The following is a 14,023-nucleotide window of genomic DNA, read 5'->3' as shown; positions in this document are numbered from 1 at the left end:
CATTGTACCCTATGTCTATAGCTGGTTACTGAGCAGGTGTGGGATAGGGGGAGGTGACTAACCTTATTAGTTCATCTATAACTAAGGGTTCCCAGGACACACAACCTTCAATGCTGGAGCCAGGAAAGTCCTTAGGGGGATAGGGAATTGGGCACACTGGGGGACTAGAAACTTTGCATTTATACCAAGATCCCAGGTGAGGAAGCTGCTGCTGGTCCCGAGACTGGACTTTGAGAGCCACTCCTTTAAGTGTTCTCAAGAACTGAGGATTGTGGCCCTGGAGTCTTGTTCAGATGACAGGCCCTGGGCAGGGACAAAGTCAAGCCTCCTGACTGGAATTAGCAATCAAGAATGTAGGCATGTCCTCAGAGAAAGACAGCCACAGTGTTGGAGGTTAGAAGAGGAGGATTTGTGGGAAACAGGGGGTCAGGAGTGAGAAGACATCAGATCCAATGCTGTATGTAGGGGCATGCCCCAGAGGCTATAGTGTGGGGCTCCTCACTGTGGAATAGGCTAGTGTCTTGGGAACAAGTGAAACTAAGAAGAAAAGTGTTCCATAGGACTGGGTAGTACTGGAGCAAATGGTTCTGGAAATGAACTAGGAAGGAAAACAGTAATAATTAGGGTCAGATCAAATGCAGTGCTTAAGCTGTTAACATGTGAAATGGTGCATTGGTTACATCTATTTATTTCTCTGAGTTTGGGAACAGCTTGGTGTGGGTCACAATGAACAGCTTGGGTAGGACCACAGTAGATCCTCCATACCCTTGAATGCTACCAACTTCAAATGCTAAAAACCTCACAGGGTCTGGAACCTGGGTGGGATGTGGTCTGATGCTACTATTGGTTGGATAAAGTAAATAAAAACACAAGAGTTTTTAAGGCTGTAAAGTCAGCCACTACTGGCATCCATTTATTTGGTGCTTGGATAGACACAGAGAGCTTTCTCACAGAGCAGAATTGGCCATCCTAGACCCACAGTCAGGTTCTGACAGTCTAAGCTTCTCATCCCAGTGTCTCTGACAATGGGTGTTTGGTCAACCCCCTTGTTGTCTTGGCTGGCCTCCATCCTTGTGTGTCTACCTTGCCAGGAAACTTCTGGGAGTCTTGGAATAGATGATTTGTCTCATAAACAGATTCAGTTATCTGTTAGTTGGCACCTACTGTTTCATTTTTCTGCCAGATGATCACCATGTCTCCTGAACTAATATAACCCAAGCGGATGCTGGATGTAGACCCAGTGGTGTCCTCAGAGAATAAACATGGATCCTTGATGAGGGCAGAAGCAGAAGAAACCCATAAAACATCCCTTTCCCTAAAGGGTCAGGCTTGTCTTTCTAACTTCATTATCCTCAGGGTTGGTCTTTATCCAGGCTCTTTGGCCCTTCGTATAAATAACATTTCTGAACCCCCATCAACTGTAATAGAGTCAGCTCCCACTCCAGCCATGATAAGCTCCCCTCCTTCCCACCTACTTAATTGCACTAAGAAACGTGTCGAATGTAGGGAGCTTTGAGACAAATGTTTGGGAGTGAACCATCTTTCCCACTAGTATGTCCTTGTCCCCCAGACTTTATGGGACCTATCTCTGATAAGCCACGTGCATGTGTTTACGTGAAGACTTGATGACTAGCAATAGACTTCTTTAAATGGCTTTTAAACACTATGCCTTGCAGTCCTAGCGTCACCATGAGCCCGATGAGATGACTCAAGATTATAACAGCTCTGTACTTTGATTTCTACAAAAGGGAAGGGTTACTGTCTCAGGTATCTGCTCGCTTAGGGGGTTATAGAAGTCTCAAACAGCCAATGCTGAATCCCAGTTGATTGTTGGGATTATGATGTCACTGTCATCATCTCCTTGTTGATGGAGAACACCTACAAAAGTCTCTAAGAGGCAGGAGGAGGGTAGTGAATTCAGTTGCATGGAAAAGGCCAGTTGCCTCTCTAGGGAACCTGTCTTGTGAGGGCTGATAAGATGAGTCTGAAGGGTGGCAGATAAAATGTAAATTGGCTTAATCCCCCTGCCCGTCCCAACCCTCCCCTGCCCTCTCTCTCTTCAAGCCCTGCCAGCATAATGAGCACCTGTGCATTCAACACCCTGGCATCCGGGGTGACACAGAGCAGCCTGGAGTCCTGCTCATTCCCTTACAGAGCACAGCCAGGTTGAAGCCAGAGGTATGAAGTTGCATGACTCATCTGCCTCATTTCCCCTGGCTTGTGCTGTTTTGTTTGCTTGTTTCTGCCTGAGGCTCTGTATGGCTGGGGAGAAGCCAGTCAGCCATTCCCAGAGGGAAAAGAGGATTTGATTGACAGCAGAGAGACCTGGGCTCCAAACATGGACCTGCCACTTTCAGCCCCTTGCACTTGGGAGAACTACCTCACCTGTGTGTTTTCCTCTCTCTAAGATGGCTAAGTCTTTGGAGATCTCTGCTCTTTGGCGTGTCACAAGCATTAGTGGCAAAGGGAACACCTGAAATTTTATTAGGAAGAATCTTAGACCCTCTCCAGGTTCACTGAACCTGAAACTGCATTCAAGAGAATCTAGGCAGTTGGGGAAGTGTCCATCCTAAGGAGTTACAGAGCTTTGTCTCTGTAAATGTGCAGCTGTGGACTGAGCTTTGTTCTAGCAGAATCACCCTCCCCCCATCCCCCCACTCCCCGGAGCAAGATATTTGATGAATTTCAGGAGCTCTTCTCTGTGAATCAACAGTTTCTTCTATGGTGTTAATCAGGGATAGCCAGCTGGAATGTGCTATCTTGGATTGTTGGACACTTGCTCTCCAAGGCCATGATCAGATGCTCTGACCTGTAATAGCGTGTTCACTAATTAGGGAGATGATTCAGGAGTCAAGCTCATGCCCTCTTTGCAGACCAGCATACACCCACCGAACTGTCTTTATCTTGCGAGTTACTAGACAGAGAGCTGGGAGAAAAACAGGTGCAAACAGCATCTGGGAATCCCTGCCGTGAGAACTTCGTGTGAGGTGGGAATCAGCCAGGGCAGATGCTCAGTCAATCTTAGCTCTTTCAGTCTGTCTTTGGTGTGCACATATGCTCTGGGCTGAGTGTGAGCCTAGTTTCCCCCTGTGAGTGTGGATGAGGCTGTGGCTGAGTGAGAGGCAGAGACTGCATTTGGTACCCAGCCCAAAGAAGTAGAGACTGGTTCCATTTCTAGAATTAAACAACCACAGCAGCAGCCGCCGCCACAACGAAATACCCAGTTGTGTAGGTCTCATGAAGAGAACTTAGGGGACTCCAGCATAGGTCTTCCTAGGGACTTTGGTTACTAGCCTCATATATTACTGTATGAATAGCAGTACCTCAAGTAAAAAGAGCTGGTCTTTCCCTGGTATGGGGTCAGCTCCTCTCCACACATTTCCAACAAGCACTACCAATAGGGTTAGGAATGAAGGAGGCCAAGGTAGGTTCTGGATAGGAGCTCAACCTTTCTTTTAAATGGGATATTTTTCATGATGTCTTTTCAGGTTTCTGAGTCTATCCTAATACTGAGGAGCCAAGCTGCTGGATGATCCCAGAGATGCCAGAATCGTCTACCTGGTGGGGCTAACCCCTGTGCTCTGTGTGTTCCCTTGGAGGATGGTGGCAGCATCCTCAAAGTAGACTCCTGGGATAAATAAATGGGAAGACAGCGCCCTAAAGCTGAGGGTGTGAGGAGATTATGTCACTGTGCAGACTCAGAATCACATCATGCCACACACATAACAATGTGTCCACTTCTTTCTGTAGGTAAATACCCCATACCATACATGATGCGAAACATCTTAAAGGAAACATGTACATTCAGTGCATAATATAAATATCGAGTACAAAATCAGACCATGGGGAATATAAATTAGTAGCACAGGTTAGCTTGGATGACATCTTTGTGATTGCCCCTGGAATGATGGTCTTCAGTAGATTCCGGGGCCAGGCTGCAGTAGACTACATGTAATTTGGACTAGAAATGTAGTTTTATCCTTTAAGTCATGGACAACACCCAGACAGCACAGCGAGTCTTACTGTGCTAATCAGAGAAAGTACCTGGAGGTTCCAGGTGACCTGGAGTGCGATGTGAGCAGCCCCCATGTGCCGGCTCTACACCTAGATAGGCCTGTGTGAACAGTGCCAGCATGTTCCCCAGTAAAGAGAGTCTCTGTGTGCTCACTGCTGCCTGTGCATTCATGTTGTGGTCTCCATGTTGGAATCAGCCTCTGTATATCCCCTGGGTGGTGGGGTGAAGAGGAACCAGGCACTTGGAGTCTAGTGAACGTCAAAGGGACATGCCAACATTACTGTGTGGTGCATGCTCATGGGAGACCCCAATTGGGTTGTCTGTGCTTAATTTCAGTCGGCAGTTCTTTGAAAAGACTTTGGCCAGAGGTTTCTTTGGTATCTAAGCCTGGAGTGGAGTGGTCCTTATAAAAGCCCCACTGGTGGAGCATCATGGCTTCTTGGTCCTCCACAACCTTCTGGAGTAGAGGCAGCAGTAGCAGCGGTTTGGCACTGGGAGCTTGGGCTTCAGAGAGAGCCTTGGTATTCACAGTCATTTGTGACTATCCTGGTGGGTGATGTGAAAGCTTCATCATCGCAGCATCTGGGTCCCTCTTGGATACTATCAGAGGGTGAGCTGCAAAGACCGCATGCCTTGATTTGATTCTTCTGTGCCAGACAGACCCATGCTGGACAAAAGTAGACAGATATGGTTCAGACAAGACTCAATGGCCAGGCCCGGGTCTGAATCCCAGCGCTGTCCCTCCACACCCACCAATTTCCTGTGGAGGACTTTAAACAGATCTGAGACTCCGATTCCTTCCTTCTATAAAATGGAGCTTTGAGTTCTTTTTTTCTCTGACTTGGAAGCAACGAGTGGGGCCTGAAAATAAGCCATTGGTTTGTCTGCTTTCAAACAAGGTGCTTACCAAGTATTAGCTCCTTTAAAAACTAATGCTTTGTCCTGGGCTTTTGATTCTAATCTATGCCCTACTCCTAGAAATCCATCTTTCCTCATACTCTCAAACCCCCTTTCCCTCCTCAGCTCACCCTCAATCAATTCCCTGTACCTACCCTAACCCCTAGAAAGGAATTCTATGCTATCAGGCCACTGTCCTACCTCCTTAATTCATCACCAAACACTTTGGAGACCACTCTGCACCCAGGCCTCGTACATCTCATCAGCCACTCCACTCGTAGCATTCATCTGATCCTTTCCACCTGGTCACTGCTAAAGCCTCATTGCTAAGACTCGTGACCTTTCCTGAGGCTTCAGTGCCTCTGAAACATACCATGGCTAGTCCCCATGCTGTCAATCATGTCTTTCTTTGTCTTTTTTGCCACCTTCATCGTGGCGCCCCCTTATTATTACTGGGAACTTTTACTCGGGTTACCCAATCGGTGTTCCTTGTCTCTTCCTCTAAGCACAGGCATGGCCCACAGCTCTGACCTTGTCTCCCACAGGAAGCATCAGTGGCTTGGTCAGACGTTTGGCATACATTTCTTTTATAAAGAGCCAGATAGTCAACAGTTCAGACTTGTTAGGCTATCTGGTCTCTGGTTGAACTATCCAACGCCTCTACTACTGCATAGAGCAGCTGGGGCTAATAACAGAAGCCAAGGAATGAACTGAGAGCCAATGAGGCCTTACTTAGAAAAATCAGAAGCAGGCCAGATTTGGTCAGAAGCCATATCTGCCAGTGCGTGGTCTTGTAGAAAGTTTAGCTCCAACATTTACTGGCTCTATCACATCGCTCAAGCGGGTTAATCACAATGCTCCTTGTCATCCTAACGTCAATATTTGTGATGATGATGAGGAGGAGGAGGAGGAAGGTGAGGAGGAAGATGAAAAGGAGGAAAGGGGGAGTTGTCCCATGATTCTTTTCTCAAAGCATTGATAGTACGGTAAAATGGAATAGTGGCAATCTCTGAAGGGTGGCTCAGAGAGTCTTCATGTTCCTCCCCATGTCTCCTTTCTCCCCAAATATCTGCAGCCTCCCCCTTTCCCTCAGCTTCTTCTCTCTCTCTAAAATCTCATCCATGGGCAGAGTTGAAGACCTGACTCCAGCTCCGTGTCTGATCTCTCTTCTGAGCTAAGCAATGCATGCACCCCACCCCAGTAATGTAGTCTTGCTCACGTGCTCCTTTTGGCTTACATCTCTCCATTACTGAGAGAAAAACCAATCACTTGAATTAAACATGGCTTCTCCTGACTTCTCTTGTTTCTGGGAATGGTGACACTTTCTGAGCCTTTGCCACAGCCTGTTCCTGAAAGAAAGCGGGACAGGCCCATTTTGTTAGGAAGTCTCCGTGCTCCGGCTATCCCCCGTCTTATAACTATCCTTTCTCTCCGAACCTTTGTTACCCAGAACTTGCACTTTCTGGGTGTTTTCTCCATCTCTGAGCCTTTACCTTCCAACTCATCCAAACTGCCAAGTAACCCGTCCTGGAGTATGGTTGGCCATTCTCCAGTCTGTAATGTTGCCATCCCCATCACACCAAGGACCAGGAGCCACGCTAAGTGGTAAGAGTTCCTAATGGGCCGCACTGAAGACACAATATATCTGGTTAGCCTCCCCAAGCTCTCTAATGATTTAGTCTCTGCAGCCTTTCTCTTTCCAGGCTACCCTGGTCTGTGCCATCTCTAGCTGTCAAGTTCTTATCTGTTTCTCAGGGCCAGACATCTGAATCACACCCCCCAACACACACACACACACACACACACACACACACACACACACACACACATCCTTGGCCAGAGACATAGACCTTGCTTCCAGCCAGGGGCTCTGTGCTTACTCCAGCTTTCAGAGCCTATGCAAGACTGGGCTTATCTCCTGGAATGCCTTTTCCTGTGTACTTTTGGGAAGCAGTGTGCACTTGCAATATCTCTCTCCTTAGATTAGAAATCCCTGGAGAGACTTGAGAGATGCTTGCTGTTCACACGGCCCCAGCACTGTGTCTGTTCCGAGAATAGGCTTGCTGAACAACCGTGGGTGGCCTTTTACCCGGCTAACCTTTGAGCAGACATAGCAGCAGCGTGGGCAGAGAAGAGAGGTTACCTATCTGAAAAAGCAAATGCAGAGAAACAAGTTTCACTTTCCTGGGCTCGGGGTCATAAGCCTTGTATATCTTTTGGTCTTGATAGCAGCATTGTGGGCGTGCTTGTTTTTGTGGGCGATAGTTTCATGATGGGTGTGTATAAGTGTGAGGAGAGCCATAGGGTGGTATGTGATTAGATTAAGGCGTTTATGAGGGAGTCACACTAGTGTATACATTGAATGTCTATGTACTGGTTAGAATACTGCATGTTATTTAAGCTAAAATTCAAGCTGTCTATGAAAGACTTCTGGTTGAGGCCTCCACAGGCTACAAACACATCAAAAAGCATTATTGTACTGTAGGGGACTGAGGTTAAAGGGTTGTCACCTGGGAACTTTCCATTGGGACTACTACCTTGACCCTGCATGTTAGGAAAAACACATTGCTTGGCATTGGTAGAAAGAGCGAAGGTTTGCTGCTGCTGCTGCTGTTGTGGAAATGGTGGTGGAGGCAGCTGGGATGCCAGCCTGTTATGGCTAACCAAAACACAAAAGAGAAGAGAGGGATATATATATATATATATATATATATATATATATATATATATATATATATTCTCTGACACAGTATTGCATTTCTATTTATGATCTGTGACAGTGGCTTCATGATGTAATTTTTAAACTGAAATTATAAGATATTCATCTTAAAGACATCAACCATTCTGAAAATTGTGTACAAGATATTCCTTCAGTGGTGGAATTAAAATGTCCAAATATTTGCTTTTTCAAAAAAATGTATTTTTTGTTAAAGGCTTAAAGATTTTTGCTATATCTTATGGAAGAAAATGGAATCGTAAATATTAATTTTGTACCTTTATTGGGCAATACTTAAAAAAATGATATAAAGTATTTTGAGTCAGTGTCTTATATGTTAAGAGAGACTGAAATAGTTTATATTAAGTTTGTATTAAGATTCTTTAAAATTAAAAAAAGAATAATATCTATGTACAACGGAGAAGCAATGTATCTATGTATATGTAGTATATTCATATGTTAATATGACAAAGGAGATAATCTGTGTGCGTGTGTGTTTGCTGAGCTGTAGGATGTGTGTTGTAGAGGCCAGGGAGTGTATAAGAGAGAGAGAGAGAGAGAGAGAGAGAGAGAGAGTTTAAGGGTAGTGATGGTCTTAAATTTGCAAATGGACAAGAGTCTTTACTTGACTTTGCCTGGGAACTTATCTGATGGGACATGTCCGAGAAGTAAAAATAAATAAAAATAAAACAAAGCAAACAGTCCTGGAAACACAGTGGCCAAGAGATAAAAATCAAAACAAGGAGGTCTCTGTACACTGTTGGGCTATAAAAAGGAGCCAGTCATCCTGAAACTTTCTGGGCAGCCTTTGAGGTTTAGCACCAGTTGCCCTCTTGCCTCTGGAGAACTGGCACACTGCAGAGCAAGGGCTGGCAGAGCCTCCAGGCCACACTCTGTCCTACAGCAGACCAGGAACGTGACCTCCTTAACTCTGGGGCCAGGTGGAGCAGGTCCTATCTGCCTCATCTTGCACATTCTCTGAAGGATGTGGGAGGGAATGTGGCATCAGGCTCTGAACTCAGGAGTCTACCTCTTTTTCCTTGACCCCATTCTGATTGCTAAGAACTGGCAAAACCAGTTATAATCTGCCATAAATCATAAATAAAGTTGGCGATTATACTGAGGCCAAAGGTTGCAGAATGCAAGGGAATTGGCACCAATCATCTTGGAGATTCAGTGTTGGGCACCAAAGGAAATGTCCACAGAAAGTACTAGTGTGCGATTTAGTAGTGAACGTGCTAAAAACTCAGTGTCCTGCATGAGTGGAATGTGTGGGGAAGGGGGATTTGGGTTCTAGTCCTCTCACTCTGCCTTGTGCTGACCCCTGTAGGGATCTTTCAAGTGCACTCCCTGATCTCAGCTTCTGTCTGAAAGGGAAAGAAAGGGACTTGTCCGAGCTCACAGGAGAGCATGTAGCCCCACAGTGAATGAGCAGCCTCTGGGGCAGTCATGCTAAGCTGCTATTCTAGACTAATCCACTACAGGGAATAATGGAGGGAGAAGTTGATGGTGACCTGGCGGCTTTGAGGGCCTCCCACACACAAAGTTTGAAGTGCTGTTGGAATGACCATGTCCCACAGAGAGCACACTGGGTAGCCCCTAAATCTGAAAGTCCAGCTGAGCCTGATGAGCCTGAGTGAAAGCCTGGCATTTGGGAGCAGCATCCATTCCCATTTCCTTTGAAAACAGAGCAAAACACCCTTTTAATACTGTGTATTGCCTTAAGGGTTAGCCATGCTGGGGATATTGCTTAACAGTAAAGCACTTGTCTGCAGGCACGAGGTCCTGGTTCCTGCCCCAGCACCACATAGGCAGAATAGATCATAATCTTTCAAGAGTGTCTATCTGAAAGGAAGGGTCCCCCACTGTCCTGGGTCAGCTAGCAGCTTGATGACAGAGGTTTGACTGAGTGTCCTTTGCCTTGCTTGACCACTATCAGTAACGTTGTCAAGGTGGAGGTCGTGACCGATTGCTTATACTAGCTCCACTTTACAGACTTGGGGAGAGTTATGGAGAAAGGGAGTAACCTTCCCTAGGTTACACAGATAGGAGGGCACAATCAGGATTAAATCAAGATGGCCTAGAACTTCATCCCTGTCCTAGTAGGGAACTAGGTATGGGTCTTGTGGTTGTTTTAAATCTAAGACAGGGTTTCTCTGCGTATTGCTGGCTGTCCTAAAACTCACTCTATAGACCAGACTGGCCTCAAACTCAGGAGATCCATCTGCCTCTGCTTCCTGAGTATACTACTACTGCCTGGCTTTACTGAACTATTTTTTAAATAAAATTTAAACTACATTATTTACTAATTACATGCATGTGTGCACATGTACATGCTTACACATGTGTGTGTGTGCATGCATGTATTAGTGTGTGTGAGAGGATGCCTCAGTGCAGAAGTAGAAGTCAGAGGATAACTTCCAAAGGTCAATTACCCTTCCCACCATGTGGGTCTCTGGGGTTGAACTCAGGACCTCAGACTTAGCAGTGGGTGCCTTTTCCTACTGAGCTACCTCGCTAGCCTGGGACTATTGAGTTTCAGTTGGATGCAGGGAGGATGTGCAGGATAAGGAGCTTAGCGCTGGGTATATCAAAGCTCTGATATCAATTCTTATCACTCTCTGTGCTGCGACCCGGGCGATCTTTTGGAGACAGACTCAGTTAAATCCTTACAAATCCTTGCTTATAAAAAACCCAACAGAGCCAGGTGGTGGTGCATGTCTTTAATCGCAGCACTCTGGAGGCAGAGACAAGCAAACCTCTGTGAGTTTGAGGCCAGCCTGGTCTATGGAACAAGTTTCAGGACAACCAGGGCTACAAAGAGAAACCCTGTCTAGAAAAAACAATCCAACAATCCATCCTACGATAACTCATTTTCATTAAAGGAATGACCAACGTGTTTAAGAAGGCCTTTGGCGTCTGTGCCAGACTGGGCCTCTGCCTGCTGAAGGCCTCTACCCTTTCATCCCTCATTCTTGGTCCTTCTTTGCCTCCTTTGAGACTTGTGCCTTACCCAGTCCCTCTCCTGAAAGACTTTCTAATCGAACTCTTTCCCCCTAGGTGCTCAGCCTGCTATCACCCTGGGAAGCCCGTGACTCCACCTTCCAGGTTGGTTTCCTTGTTGGAAGGTCCCTTCCTTCCTAGTCCTCTGTTCACTTCCTTATAATACTGCTGTTACTCTGACTCTGTGGCTAATGTCTGTGTCCCTCACCTGTCAGTGAATTCTCTGATCTTAATAACATCTCTGGTACCTCAACCCAGTGCCTGACTCATTCCCATGGTGCAACAGGCAAATTGGGCCCTTCCTTGTTTCAAAGCTACATGAGATAAACAATGAACAGATTCTTAGCATGACCAAGTTTGAGGGACAACCATGAGTTCTGTGAATTCCAACTTTGGATTCCAGGTAGGTTTACTTAGCAAGGCTACATGTCTAACCATAACACTTAAACCTTCACGAGAACCCAGTTGGTTATAATGAGTCTTTCCTATCTTCCCACTCTCTGGGCTATTTAGTGAGAGCAGAGAATAGTCTCCTAGTTTCTATGTTTAAAAACTTGGCCTAACATGTCTTGCACTCTACCCATGGTCACCCAACTAAGGGACATGGAGGCCTGGTGTGAACCCTGTGGGGATTCTGATGTCTCCTTCCCTTCATCATCTATCTTGTACTTCTCTATTCCCACAAGTCTGAGGGCCAGATATAATCTCCAATAAAAGAGTATTATTTCCTTCCTACATCTCAGCAAGAACCTTTGCTCCCTCGCTTCCTGATCAAAGGGGAGTGCCAAGTTGTATCCACCTGCAGGTCCCAACCCACCTTGGGAGGAGGGTATGAAGATCAGAGTGAATAGTACTCCCCTTTTAGTACCTGGGGAAGAGCTGCCATCTAACTTTGGGTTGTAAGGGCCAGGCCATTGCTGTCCTTTCCGCCTCACCTCTGTGTCAAAGTCTTACAGGTGGCTCTTAGGTTGTACCACGCAGTCAACTGAGCCACTAGCCTGGCTGTAACATAGGACTTGGCCAATGAAAACCCAAGCCCGTCTCTAGACTTCAGGACCACTGAGGCTGGTCTGGGTTTGTGTCCTGGATGCTTCAGTCTGTGAGGAGCAGGGCAAGGGCACTGCTGAGGGAGTGCTGAGGCACTGCTGTCCCACCTGCCAGGTTTAGGGAGGAAGCAAGAGAAAAAAAGGCCATTCTGGATGGTTCTGCTCTGCTTGCTCCCGAACGGGCCCAGTTCACACACCTCCAGGCATGCAAGGCCATTAGCAGCTACTGGGGAACTTTCCATGCTTTCCCCATGCTGGAGCCGCTCCCCTCACACTTCTGTACAACACTCAAGATGGGCTCTTTTGTCCTATGTTCTATATTGAAGGGATAATTCTCGTGTGTGTAGTGTGTGTGTGTGTGTGTGTGTGTGTGTGTGTGTGTGTGTGTGATGGCAAGTGGAATTGTTGTGGCCTACTAGAGGAAGAAAGACTAGTAGAGGAAGTGGTCCCTAAAAAGAAAGCATCCATTCCACATTGTTCTGGTTCGTCTCCCACACTACATTAACCTGAGCCTTACACCTCCAGAGTCTTTGGCTGAAGAGCAGTTATCCACCCACCTGCCCATGCGGTCCTGGCCTGTCCCTGCCAGTCTGAGCATTCTTCACTACCTTGTTAGGCAGGTCTTAAGGGCACTCACCTGGTCTTAGTGGGGCGTTCTGTGTGGGGGCTTCATGTCCAGGGTCTCAGGTTCACAGCTGCATATGCCACCTGTTTCTCTCTTGTCCATGGCTCCCCTAAAAGTCCAGCTTTTCAAGAGGGACCTCGATATTGAAGGAATACCAGGCAAGCCAGAACAGTAGGCTCAGGGCTAGGATCAGAGCTCCCGTGTAGACAAAGAAGTCCCAGTAGTTTAGTGGAGCAAAGATTCCCAGCAGCAAAAGGACCAGGCCCACAGCGTCGACCAAAAGAGCCACAATGAGGAAAAATACACAGCGCCCGAGATGGCATCTTGTACAAGGTCTACCCAGGAGCATTGCCCAGGAGCAGCGGGAGGAGCCCAGCTGCACTCCTGGAGGTGATTTGCATGGGAGGTGGCAGTCCTGTGCTGTCTCTCCCTCTGGGTGTGAGCGAATGCATGAGCTGGTGCGTCTTGGAACAAGAAGGAAGTACACGTGGGTCCTCCTTTATGAGCATAGCAGCCAGTGGGGCAGGATATTTCTTAACTGCTTCACGGTTCAGGAATGATCCCAACCCAAACAGTATGACATCACTGTTCGTTGGACTGGGCATTGCTGGGATCAGCAAGGCTATGTGGCTGAGACGTGTGCCCTGGGTGGATTTGCGGTCAGAGGTCCTGTGATCCTGGAAGAGGATGCCTTCCTTATTTTGTGATGTGAGAGCCAGACAGCCTGGAGGCCCCAAATACCTGAGAACGGTGTCCACACCTACTATGGTAGAGCGAGGCTTTCCTCCTCCTCCTGTCCCACTCTTCCCAGTGGGACATGGATGGCTTTAAAAACTAATTACATTTGTTCTTTGTCCATTTTTGTTTAGAACACGTTCGAAAGTCTATCATCCCCTACCCTGTGTTCTCTCTAACCCCCTCATCACCCCTCCCCATATGGGCAAGTGTCTGTTGATACTTGTTCATTTTGAAATGATCCTGTGAGAGTTGCTTGTTAATACCAGCTAGTGGTGTGTTTGCCTCTACTGGAGTTCTGAAGGATGTGAGTTCCCTAAGGTGATGGACAGGAAAGACTAGAGATGATGGAGAGTTGTAGAGACAGGGAGAGGATAGGGTGAGAAGGCTCTCTTGCTTCTGCCTGCATTGCATTCAGAGTGGGTCAAAGGCACTTCCCAGGCATGAGCCCAGCTCTCTTCACCTACTCCAGCGCTCCCATGCTATACAGTGTCTTCCACATCAACCAGGTTTTTGCTTGTTTCATCTCCCATGATGCCAATTTGCCTGTACAGATACTGTGACCATTCCTGAGGAGGTATGGATGCGACAGGTAAGTTTTATCACAATGGTTACTTGCAAGATGAGTAGGGTGAAAATCACATGAAAAAAAAAATCTATGGCATCATTCCCTTAGCAGAGATACACAGGTAGGCATCTGTTCCCATTCAGGGGGAAGCCTCAGATGAGGTACCAACCCTTCCTGAGCCTCAGTTTCCCCAGATAGATAAGCAAATAATCTCTGTTTCCCATTTCCCCCAAAGAATGAAATTAACAGGAGGCTCACATTAGTTCACCTACTTTCCTGTGTGTAGAATACACTTTGAAGGGAGAGAAACTTGCAGGAAACATGTTGAGGAAGGAAAATGAGGTAGCACACAGCCAGAGGTTTCAGGATTCAAAGCACCTTAAGATTAGACCCCAAGCCAGGTAGCCATGTTGGAGCA

General features: G+C 46.8%; 1 protein-coding gene across 4 annotated transcripts; it reads right to left on the bottom strand.

The window, feature by feature from the left end:
- Positions 1-887: 887 nt before the first annotated feature.
- On the bottom strand, positions 888-12,799 carry Tmem238l (transmembrane protein 238 like). 4 transcript variants are annotated; one of them, XM_087569251.1, is made up of 3 exons: positions 12,315-12,768; positions 6,132-6,261; positions 3,699-4,682 (listed from the first exon to the last, which is right to left on the bottom strand). In XM_087569251.1, the coding sequence occupies exon 1, from the start codon at positions 12,649-12,651 to the stop codon at positions 12,412-12,414; it is 240 nt and encodes a 79-aa protein (XP_087425377.1). In that variant the 5' UTR covers positions 12,652-12,768; the 3' UTR covers positions 3,699-4,682; positions 6,132-6,261; positions 12,315-12,411. The 4 variants fall into 4 exon arrangements, with proteins under 4 accessions (XP_087425376.1, XP_087425378.1, XP_087425377.1 ...); XM_087569250.1 differs by lacking the exon at positions 6,132-6,261 and having other exon boundaries at positions 888-4,682; positions 12,315-12,799; XM_087569252.1 differs by lacking the exons at positions 3,699-4,682; positions 6,132-6,261 and adding an exon at positions 888-2,809.
- Between the last annotated feature and the right edge of the window lie 1,224 nt (positions 12,800-14,023).

Source organism: Rattus norvegicus, chromosome 10 (assembly GCF_021556685.1).
Source record: "Rattus norvegicus strain SHRSP/BbbUtx chromosome 10, alternate assembly SHRSP_T2T, whole genome shotgun sequence".
NCBI classification, from domain to species: domain Eukaryota; kingdom Metazoa; phylum Chordata; class Mammalia; order Rodentia; family Muridae; genus Rattus; species Rattus norvegicus.
The sequence above is the reverse complement of the archived record's forward strand: the minus strand, read 5'-3'. Positions and strand labels throughout refer to the sequence as shown.

Coding starts and splice junctions, on each gene's coding strand:
- Tmem238l (XM_087569250.1), bottom strand. CDS start 12,651: ATGCTCCTGGGTAGACCTTGTACAAGATGCCATCTCGGGCGCTGTGTA.